We start from the raw sequence: 12,482 nt of genomic DNA on the forward strand, positions 1-12,482 counted from the left end.
GGGAAGACACCCTCTGATTACACACTTCCTCCGTGGCACTTTGAGGTTGAGGCCGGCTATGCACTCGAGGGTCCCAGCATGGGACGTGGCTATTGTCTTGAGGGGCTTGTCTGGGCCGCCGTTCGAACCCTTAGAGGAGGTTTCGGACAAGTTCCTCACTCTAAAAGCCATCTTTCTTTTGGCCATATCATCTCTCAAAAGAATAGGAGATATTCAGTCCCTGTCAGTAGGGCCCTCATGTTTAGAGTTTGCGCCGGGGATGGTGAAAGCTTTTCTACATCCCAGGCCGGGTTATGTCCCCAAGGTTCCTACGAGCCCACGGGGCCCCATTACTCTTCAAGCCTTCTGTCCTCCTCCTTTCTCGACGTCAGACCAGGAAAGATTAAATCTGCTGTGCCCTGTTAGGGCGTTGGATACATATGTCCACAGAGCTGCCCTGTGGAGAAAGACTGATCAGTTATTTGTCTGTTTCGGGCCCCCTAAGAAGGGGGCCCCTGTATCTAAGCAGAGGATGAGCAAGTGGGTGGTCGAGGCCATTACACTTGCTTATGAGGCGGCCGGGCAGCCGTCTCCACTGGCTGTCCGGGCGCATTCTACCAGGGTTATGGCTGCTTCGAAAGCACTTTTGTCGGGGGCTTCCTTCCATGATATTTGCAATGCGGCCGGATGGTCGTCTCCACTAACCTTCGTCAGGTTCTACGAACTAGACCTGGCATCTACTGTTGGGGCGCAGGTACTCTCGTAACCGTGTGCGCTTCGGCTTCACACATACGAGACACTTGGTCCTATGGCGATGTGGGTATAAGCGTTCTCACAGCGTTTCGACGCAGCTCGAGTTCCCCGAAAGGGAACGTCTCAGGTTACGTATGTAACCCTAGTTCCCTGAGGGAACGAGACGCTGCGACGCTTTGCCATACTCCCGGCGTTGCCGTGATCACTTACTTCAGGCTTTATCAGAAGTTAGTTCCTGTTTGTTTTCACGGACGCTTTATAGCTTCCGGTCGATGACGTCATCACGCCGACGATCGATCTTTTTTCCGATGGAATGGTTCTACAGGCGCTTCACGACGCATTAACGCAGAGGCGTTCTCACAGCGTTTCGACGCAGCGTCTCGTTCCCTCAGGGAACTAGGGTTACATACCTAACCTGAGACGTTAATACGCAACATAACAAAATGTAACCAAAAAATAATTATTTTGGGTCTGTACAATTATCTTAGGGTGCTTTCACACCTGCCTCATTTAGTTCGGTTGAATCGTACTAGAGTTCGTTTCCCTCTTTGGTGCGGTTCGTTTAGTCAGGTCTGAAAGCAGCAATCGCACTCGGGTGCGCACCAAAAGCGGACCAAACAAGCGTACCGAGACCTCCTTGAAGAGGTGGTCTCGGCGCGCTTTCAAACGAACTCTGGAGCAGTTCGTTTGTGGTGAGAACATGATCCGACCTCGAACAGAACCAACTGCAAAAGTACTGATCATTTTTGGACTGAACCAGCTGCCGTAGTCGGCTGCGCTGACATTGTGTGCATGATATTATTACCTGATAGATCGTTGGCAATATTTTCGGGAAGATGAGCATGTCAAGAGTTAATAATTAATGCACGCCTCCGCTTGAAGTGATGGGCGATGTGCGTTTGCCGTCTGCAGTGCATTAGAACGTTGTTTTCACGTCGCAGCCGTGCTTCATTATAGAAAGGTATTTGCATACTGTGGTAAATACACACAGTGTAGTAGATTATGGCCAGGGACAAAACTAGCCCGCACAGTCGTCTCTCCATAGTGTTATTATAGTTTGCTGGCTTTGCCTCTTCTGCTGGAATTTTCCCACACGTAAATTCTGACCAATCAAAAAGCAGTTTAGGAAATACGGCATGGCCAATGAGTGATGTGGATATTGTCACATGCTTGCGTTTTGGTTCGTTTCAACTGGTTCGGACCAAAGCAATCAGTATGATGTGAAAAGGAACCAAAAAAGCTGAAAAATGCAACAATGTATAATTGTTTGCCCTTGGTTCGGACCAAATGAACCGAACTAGAGATGTGAAAGCACCCTTAGAATAATAAAATATCTGGGTCAAATTGACCCACATACCTAACACGTAATAGTAATTTTGTATGTATATGTCAAAAAATGACCTCAAATGATTCACAAAATGTAAAGAAAAAAAAGAAAAAAACATAGATTAACCGGCATTTCAGTCTACTCAAAAATCGAAATCACAACACAAGGGTTGACAAAAATAATAGAAATTGAATACAATCAAATGCAAAACACTGCATAGTCTTCTGTAACAACTGCTCAGATAGAAGGTAGGAGATTCAAATGCAGCGTTTAATGAATGAAAGGGCAATCCACCAACCTAGTCCAAAAACAGGCAAGAGGTCATAACATGTAATCCAATAAAGCAACCAAAACAGAAGGGACATTAAGATTTTTAACTCCAACTGCTCGTAGAATGCATGTCAATGGGGTCTAATTCTAAATTCATTTTTGGGTGAACTATCCCATTAAAAATGTACAAAAGTCAGAGAGAATTTTTCGCCAAAATATTTTAAAAGTGCTGTGTGGTGTTTCTTTGGTTTCTGTAGTGTCAAAGATAAAATCACTGATAAAACCAATGTCATTTGTAAGTTGTGTAAGAAACCGCTGCTATATCACTCCACAACATCTAACTTGACAACGCAGAAGCAATCGTGTCATCCAGGAGTTTTCTCAAGAGTGCCATGGGTATTGAAACAGCGATTAGCAAATTGAAGATGACCACTACCCATTTCAGCAAGTCAGCTGTTGATAGCTACCTGCTGGAGAAGAAAAAAAAAATGCTCAAAGTTAAATCGGATAAGCTCAATGACTGCCCCAGCCGATGGAACAGCACATATGGCATGATTGATCGAGTCCTGAAGCACCTGTGGCCGCTGTAATCTTTGAAAAGAAAGGCAGAGGAAGAGAAAAACACAAGTACGGGCGAAGATATTGTCCGAGTTAACTATAATGGAGGAGTCAAAAAGTGAGCATGCTGATGTTGTAAAACAACCGGATGCAAGAAAAAAGATTGCACTATCTGCCATGGGCAACCTGTTCAACAGTGTATACAGTCAGACCCAGAGCAACGCTGAAGAAAGCATCAAAGCACTGGAGGATGAGATGCATATGTATGAAAGAAAAGCCTCTCAGTTGGTGGCTAATTTTCCTTGCATGCACATTGGGGACATTATAATTTATTTAAGAACATTTGTTTGAAAAAGTATGCACTTGAAAAAGTGAATATGTCATTTAATTTCAATAAAAGATGCAATGCTTGATGTGGTTTATATTTGCTTGTTGCGCTCGCTGGCGAATAGCAGACAATGCAGTACTTTTTGTAATCAAATATAATTAGAATTTTGATAATATTTCAGAAAGAATTTAGAATTTTGGATTTTGCCTGGACTTAAAGGGGGGGGGGGGGGGTGAAACACTCAGTTTCAGTCAATCTCATGTCAATCTTGAGTACCTATAAAGTAGTATTGCATCCTTCATATCTCCGAAAAGTCTTTAGTTTATTATATTTATAAAAGAAATATGGGCTGTACCGAGTCTTTCCGGAAAAAAACGAGCGCCTGGAGGCATATCGTGTGGGCGTAGCTAAAGAATGACCAGCGCACAAAGCAGTGATGTCCTCAAGCGTGGACAAACCAATGGCTATCGAGCTCAGCTAATAGATATATGATCCAGAATCATTCGGAGGCTGAAATAAATTGAACAGGAGAAACAGCAACAGCAGGACGTCTGTCTCTGTGGTATGTACTGTATTTAGTGGCCTGTCAACATTTGTGTGTCTTTACTTTCAGTTTATGAGGACATGATTTGGTTTATGGACTATTGTATGCGACTAAACCTTAGCAGTAGCAAGCAAAACGGTTTTGCACGTCAGACTAGTGTAACGTTATACATAGAACAACAATAGAGTAACCGTTAGCGCATTTGAATGACGAAGCACACGATCGTGTCGTTTACTGATGTTTACAGCATTTCACCCCCCCCTTTAATATAGTGTTACACATGCATTTTATTTCTTAACTGTTTTCAACTGTTTACTTCTTTACAAGAAGCAGGGAGTGACACACTGTCTGAACTGTTTGCTCGCCATATTTTTTTCTTTTTCTTTGTGAGACAAAACACACATCAAATAGACAAACAATATTTCACATAGAGCGCTTGTGAAGACACAGAAGCTAACACTGTTTGGTCCGGGTGTGCTTTATAGCTTCCTGGTCAATGACGTCACCCACCTATGACGTATCGCCAGCGTCTCGTTCCCTCTCAGGGAACCATGGATACTACATGCGTAACCTGAGACGATATATTCATTGCACACCAACTGAAATATTTCAAGTCTTTATTGTTTTAATACTGATGATTTTGGCATACGGCTCATGAAAACCCAAAATTCAGCTAAATCTAAAAAAATAAGCATATCATGAAAAGGTTCTCTAAACGAGCTATTAACCTAATCATCTGAATCTACTAATTAGGCTTTTAAAAACTTCCAGCCTGGTTCATTACTCAAAACCGCAATCATGGGTAAGACTGCCGACCCGATCCTGTCCAGAAGGCCATCATTGGCACCCTCAAGCGAGAGGGTAAGACATAGAAAGAAATTTCTGAACGAATAGACTGTTCCCAGAGTGCTGTATCAAGGCACCTCAGTGGGAAGTCTGTGGGAAGAAAAAAGTGTGGCAAAAAATGCTGCACAACGAGAAAAGATGACCGGACCCTGAAGAAGATTGTGGAGAAGGACCGATTCCAGACCATGGGGGACCTGCGGAAACAGTGGACTGAGTCTTAAGTAGAAACATCCAGAGCCACCATGCACAGGCGTGTACAGGAAATAGGATACAGGTGTCGCATTCCCCAGGTCAAGCCACTTTGGGCTACAGAGAAGCAGCACTGGACTGTTGCTCAGTGGTCCAAAGTATTTTTTTCAGATGAAAGCTAATTTTGCATGTCATTCGGAAATCAAGGTGCCAGAGTCTGGAGGAAGACTGGGGAGAAGGAAATGGCCAAAATGCCTGAAGTTTAGTGTCAAGTACCCACAGTCAGTGATGGTCTGGGGTGCCATGTCAGCTGCTGGTGTTGGTCCACTGTGTTTTATCAAGGGCAGGGTCAATGCAGCTAGCTATCAGGAGATTTTGGAGCACTTCATGCTTACATCTGCTGAAAAGCTTTATGGAGATGAAGATTTGGTTTTTCAGCACGACCTGGCACCTGCTCACAGTGCCAAAACCACTGGTAAATGGTTTACTGACCATGGTATTACTATTCTCAATTGGCCTGCCAACTCTCCTGACCTGAACCCCATAGAGAATCTGTGGGATATTGTGAAGAGAAAGTTGAGAGACGCAAGACCCAACACTCTGGATGAGCTTAAGGCCGCTATCGAAGCATCCTGGGCCTCCAAAACACCTCAGCAGTGCCACAGGCTGATCGCCTCCATGCCACGCCACATTGAAGCAGTCATTTCTGCAAAAGGATTCCCGACCAAGTATTGAGTGCATAACTGAACATAATTATTTGAAGGTTGACTTTTTTTTTTTTTTAAAACACTTTTCTTTTATTGGTCGGATGAAATATGCACATTTTTTGAGATCACATAATGGATTTAAAAAAAATTGAGATCATTACATAATGGAAAATAATGAACTTTTATCACATATGTATAGACTCACCTAAAGGATTATTAGGGACACCATACTAATACTGTGTTTGATTCCCATTAGCCTTCATAACTCTAATCTAGACCCCTTAGGGATTTTATATATATGTGTGTGTGTGTGTGTGTGTGTGTATATGTGTGTGTATGTATGTATATATATATATATATATATATATATATATATATATATATATATATATATATATATATATATACACACACATTACTCCCTCCTTGATATTTTTGTGATGATAAATACACTATGAACAGGTGAGAAGCTCCATGTAGGTCTGCTAGTGCAGACTAGTGGCTCTGAGAACTTAATCTAGCCATAACCATATTTCCACAAGAGCTGCCAAATAACACTTCAATAATGTAGTAACTGCTTCACTAGACAGAGACAGGTGTTCGCTCCAAAGACAAAGAGCGATCATCACTGGATGCACATTCTAGGTTTGTGTATCGTCTAGCGCACTGTATACATCACACTCCAACTGTTAAGACGTGCCGAAGAAAGCCTGACACAATTGTGTCTTCTCTTGTGAAAAGAACCATTTGTGTTGTTGGTAAAAACAGAAGTGATGTAGTCCATCTCAAGAGGTGAAGATGTTCATGAATACACCAGCCTGTCGCCAAGAGCTCTAATGAACTCAACAGTCTTTTCACAAGGAAGAAAGTCTGTGTGACACAACCCAGATGTTCTCAAAAACAGACATGCATAAGCACAAAGAGCTCCTCCGCAAGTGTGCTCTCTCTTTGGTTAAGTAGCGTAACGTTCAAAGGGAGGCTCTGAGGTAACCTGCAGCAATAACGTTAAACATATTTCAATGGTCAGAGAGTCTGAAGCACACATGGTGACAATGAAGAGATTTTGCAGACGTTCCAGAGCACTGAAAAAGTATAGTGCCGAAGATATGATATACGCACCGAGTACAAGTGTGGAGGTTTAGGCAAATGCACTTCAAAAAATAATGTGCTAAGTCGATTTGTTAGAACTGAGCCTCAAGAGCTGAGGTTTGTATTACTTGTTAACGCTTAGTCTTTTTAGGTCTTAAGGCTAAATATATGATTTTTTTTCTCCTCTCATTTTCATCCCATTGAAAAGCATGTTTTGTTGATAAAAATGCTGCAGTACAAAGCTGCAGAGAAATGTTATATTACCTGTGGTTGGTATCGTGCCATCACTGATCTCATTGCACAAGCGAGATAGCAGACTGGTCTTGCCGGCACCGCTCAGTCCAATGCACACTACATCATACTCCGGTCTAGGCGGAGGGGGGGCCTTACAGCACAATTTCTGGAGACACTAATAATACAAAAACACAGAAAAGACAAACATGGTTAGTGACTATGAGTGGTGCCCTTTTCACTAGCATCCTGATAAGGCTAAAATGAGCAATTTAAGCATATGTTTGCCAAAAAAAGACAGTCTGAAAATAAACTGAGGAGCATGAGCTGACAAATGCTAATGAAGTACTAGAGAGAGATGAACTAATGCGGTGATTTGAAAGCACACATCTGGAGGAGACCTCCAGAACTGAATTCATTGATAAAACGGGACATGAAATTTGCCACACAGCTGTTGCTTTCTCAGTGACTGCGTTTACCGGGGTTCTTTTAATTTTGTTAAAACTAACCGATTTAAACATTTCTAACCATAGTCTTTGTTATATGAAGATGACATTAAAACATTTTAGGAAACTTTTTTGTATTTATTTTTGCTGCTTTTTAAAAAAAATTATATGTTAAACATAAACAAAAAGTGAATATATATTAGGGCTGGGCAAGTTAACGCGTTATTATCGTGTTAACGCATTAATTAATTAACGTTGACAATTATTTTATCGCGCATTAACATAGTTATTTATTATTATATTGAAAGGCCGTTGCTCACTGCCTTTGAATACACATACAGACAAACCTTTTTATATGTTTATTTAAAAATAACCACAAACGTGAGAATGATTCTGATTCTGATTTTGTTTTTGTTTTTATTATATTCAATGTAAACAGTGATTGATGAGTTTATCTCTGCCTCTGGTACGTTAACAAGTCGAGGCTCGGGCTGCCTGTCTCAGACATTCGTGGAGAAATCAAAACAATTGAGCAGCAATATAAAGTTAAACTCACAGAAGAAACATACTGGGGTAAAACTGAGTTTTTTGTAGTTGTTGATATTTATTATTTATATTGTTAATAACTCAAGTCGACTTTGCAATCGTGAATTGTGTAGCATGAATGGTGTAGCCTAGTTCAATAAACAAGTAGCCTAATTAATATCAAGTTACAAAAATTTTAGATCCAAACAACCTTTTTTGTTCCATTTCACTCATGATTTCACCGACGAAAACAGTCCCAAAAGAAAGCAACACTCAGCGCGGTGTTTTGTTACTAAATGATTCAGCGTTTTGAATGAATCATTTGAATGAACGACTCAATGACTCACTTATGAAGACGATCCCTTGCTGCCCCCTATTGGCGGTTATGTTTAAAAGTATGATTGCATATTTTATTTAGAACATCAATCTTATAACATTATTTATTGCAACTGTATTTTTTGCAGTTTAAATTATTTAATTTGATTGGTAACAGCCTATAGTGTTTTTACACTAGTATAACTAAATTTATTAATCAAATGTAAGAATTTAACAGGAAAGATGATGCATACATTTAATAAGATTTGCAAAAAATGGCCTTTATAAAATTAAATAACGCCCTGGGGTGAATATCACAAATATGCAGATTTAAATCGGACTATGTAAAAGCTGACAGAACACTGATGAGGATATTACTACAGAATCAATATATGTATACCACCAATTTAATTTAATTTGATTAATGTTTAAGTTGATATTTACAAGAAATATTGTAACTGTTACTAACTTTTAACTGCTGTAAAACACACCTTATTTGTTTAAAGTGTTTGCAAACCATAGGTTATTGCACTTTTGTTCATTTAGCAGCACTTTTGTATTTGTATTCGATTAATCGCGATTAATCAGAGAAAATCATGCGATTAAACATTTTAATCGTTGCCCTGCACTGATATATATATATATATATATATATATATATATATATATATATATATATATATATATATATATATATATATATATAGTGCCTTGCGAAAATATTCGGCCCCCTTGAACTTTGCGACCTTTTGCCACATTTCAGGCTTCAAACATAATGATATGAAACTGTATTTTTTTTTTTGAAGAAGAAGAAGAAACAACAAGTGGGACACAATCATGAAGGGGAATGAAATGTATTGAATATTTCAAAAAAAATGTAACAAATCAAAAACTGAAAAATTGGGCGTGCAAAATTATTCGGCCCCTATACTTTGAGTGCAGCAAACTCTCTCCAGAAGTTTAGTGAGGATCTCTGAATTATCCAGTGTTGACCTAAATTACTAATGATGATAAATAGAATCCACCTGTGTGTAATCAAGTCTCTGTATAAATGCACCTACACTGTGATAGTCTCAGAGGTCCGTTTAAAGCGCAGAGAGCATCATGAAGAACAAGGAACACACTAGGCAGGTCCGAGATACTGTTGTGGAGAAGTTTAAAGCCGGATTTGGATACAAAAAGATTTCCCAAGCTTTAAACATCCCAAGGAGCACTGTGCAAGCGATAATATTGAAATGGAAGGAGTATCAGACCACTGCAAATCTTCCACCACTGGGAAGATGGATGGAGCCAAATACAGGAACATTCTGGAAGACAACCTGATGGAGTCTGCAAAAGACCTGAGACTGGGACGGAGATTTGTCTTCCAACAAGACAATGATCCAAAATATAAAGCAAAATCTACAATGGAATGGTTCAAAAATAAACATATCCTGGTGTTAGAATGGCCAAGTCAAAGTCCAGACCTGAATCCCATCGAGAATCTGTAGAAAGAACTGAAAACGTCCCCGGTTACGTATGTAACCTTAGTTCCCTGAGAACAGGGAACGAGACGCTGCGTCAGCTGACGCTACGGGGAACGCCTTCAGCGTGACAGGTGTCTGAAATCACTATCAAATCACAATCCTACTGACCGTCGGCAGCTGGTGATGTCATCACCGTGCGACCAGGAAGTATAAAAGGGCACCGTGCCAACATGACGCTATCCGCTTCGTCTGAAGGGACTGTGGGCAGGCACACCTTGAAGCATGGCCATGTGACACAGCGTCTCTTTCCCTGTTCTCAGGGAACTAAGGTTACATACGTAACCGGGGACTTTCGAAAGGGAACTCGCGCTGCGTCAGCTGACGCTACGGGGAACGATATACCCACGCCGCCATGCTGAGGGGAGTGCACGCCCCTTACTGGCAGTGAGAACTGACTGGACGAGAGTACGCAGAAAGTCTGAACCACTCCCCCTCTAGCCACGCAGGCTGCCAGTGACATCATTCCCTACGGTCATAGCCCAAGCTATATGTCTAAGAGAGAACCTTATCAAGTTTTATCTGAGGTTTCCTACTCTTGGCTTGCTCGAGGGCCTGGGACCTACTACTTCGAAGGAAGGAGTCCCTTAAGGGAATGTGGCTAGGGGACCCGAGGGCGCCCCAGCTGTCACTAATTCGGGAAAACCTTCACCGAATGCCACCAGGGAGGCCTCACCTGGCATCACTTCTGTGGGACACCCCAGCTTGGCCAACCCTGTCTGTCAAAACAGAGCCTCCGGACATCGCTCTTACTCATGAGCATCCAGACTGAGGGACTGCAAACTGGCAATGTCCTCCTCAGACCGGAACTCGATCCTAGGATCTACTGAACACATTTATTACAGGGGTGCTCAGGAGGCCTGAAAGGTCTATGGACTGATCTACCCGGGTGGCCCCGAGGGGGGCCTGCCCGTCTGATCAGACTCAAGCGGCCGTAAGCTCGCAGACGACCCTCAATGAGGGGAGCTCTTAAGCCAGCCAGGTAGGTAAACCATGCTGTAGGCTAGCCAGTCACTGTCCTGAAGGGACTGTGCAGCAGAAACGGAGTCTCGTTGTGCTAGGGCATGAGCCCGCCCTTGAGTTATACCGGCCAAGGCCGTGACCCACCGGCGGGCAGCCGCTAGCTGTCAGCACAAATCCAGTTATACGTTCCCGCTCAAGGGAACCGTTTCCCCTCCAGGGAGGCCAGGAGGCGCCGCTACCTGGCACCGTTAGTGCTAGCTCTTAAGAGCCACAGGAAGGTGGCTTTATTGGTTCCTCAGGGGGCTCATGAGGCCATAACCCCAGAAGCCACCCATGCTAATGGCAGCTTGTCACCGAGACCTGGTCTGGGAATCCCTTCCCAAAGAGGCCCAGGAGGCCTGACAGCATAATACACTGGCCTACCGAACGTCCCGGCTCGGGGGCTCACCCTCAGGCGGCCTGGAGCGGCCTGCTTCCTGCCAGCCAATGTGCAAACTGTCGGGAGTTGCTGTGTTCCCGGGGCTCGCCTACAGGGAGGCCTGTTTGATGCCTACGTATAGTCCGGTCTTCTAGGGCGGCCTGGAGAGGCCTATTGCCGAATGGCAGTTCCCTATTAGATTGGTGACAGACGGTGCTTATCCGATGGCAAATCCCACTGGAAACCCCGCAGGGCCGGGAAACGACCTTAGGACGGCCTGAAGCGGCCTGCCCCTGATAGCAGACCATGCTGGCCATGCTAGCCGCCTGGCTAGCACCCACGCACACTGTTGCAAGACCTGGGAACCGGGGCTCACCCTACAGGAGGCCTAAAGCGGCCTAGATCCTGTCAACCAATGGTCGGAACCCTAGGTCACCCCCTCAGGGGACGCCATCTGAGGCGTGCTAAAACTCAGCGAGCCCTCATAAGTCGGGCTGACAGTGGCTGTTCTGCAAGGAGGAATGGGCAAAAATTTCAGTCTCTCAATGTGCAAAACTGATAGAGACATACCCAAAGCAACTTACAGCTGTAACCGCAGCAAAAGGTGGCGCTACAAAGTATTAACTTAAGGGGGCCAAATAATTTTGCACGCCCAATTTTTCAGTTTTTTATTTGTTAAAAAAGTTTGAAATATCCAATAAACTTCGTTCCACTTCATGATTGTGTCATGATTGTGTGTGTGTGTATATATATATATATATATATATATATATATATATATATATATATATATATATATATATATAAACAGGGAGTGCAGAATTATTAGGCAAGTTGTATTTTTGAGGATTCATTTTATTATTGAACAACAACCATGTTCTTAAGTTTTAGTTTTTAGTTTTAGCTATTTTAGGGGGATATCTGTGTGTGCAGGTGACTATTACTGTGCATAATTATTAGGCAACTTAACAAAAAAACAAATGTATACCCATTACAATTATTTATTTTTACCAGTGAAACCAATATAACATCTCAACATTCACAAATATACATTTCTGACATTCAAAAACCAAACAAAAACAAATCAGTGACCAATATAGCCACCTTTCTTTGCAAGGACACTCAAAAGCCTGCCATCCATGGATTCTGTCAGTGTTTTGATCTGTTCACCATCAACATTGTGTGCAGCAGCAACCACAGCCTCCCAGACACTGTTCAGAGAGGTGTACTGTTTTCCCTCCTTGTAAATCGCACATTTGATGATGGACCACAGGTTCTCAATGGGGTTCAGATCAGGTGAACAAGGAGGCCATATCATTAGATTTTCTTCTTTTATACCCTTTCTTGCCAGCCACGCTGTGGAGTACTTGGACGCGTGTGATGGAGCATTGTCCTGCATGAAAATCATGTTTTTCTTGAAGGATGCAGACTTCTTCCTGTACCACTGCTTGAAAAAAGTGTCTTCCAGAAA

General features: G+C 42.5%; 1 protein-coding gene across 3 annotated transcripts in view; it reads right to left on the reverse strand.

Moving 5' to 3' along the window:
- arl15a (ADP-ribosylation factor-like 15a) overlaps nucleotides 1-12,482 on the reverse strand; it is a 265,660-nt gene that overhangs the window by 186,475 nt on the left and 66,703 nt on the right. For all 3 annotated transcript variants that reach the window (XM_067438411.1, XM_067438410.1, XM_067438408.1), the window contains exon 2: nucleotides 6,855-6,999. In XM_067438411.1, the coding sequence (XP_067294512.1) occupies nucleotides 6,855-6,999 (145 nt within the window). The remainder of the gene's footprint in view (nucleotides 1-6,854; nucleotides 7,000-12,482) is intronic.

Source organism: Pseudorasbora parva, chromosome 3, assembly GCF_024679245.1.
Source record: "Pseudorasbora parva isolate DD20220531a chromosome 3, ASM2467924v1, whole genome shotgun sequence".
Classification (NCBI taxonomy): Eukaryota; Metazoa; Chordata; class Actinopteri; order Cypriniformes; family Gobionidae; genus Pseudorasbora; species Pseudorasbora parva.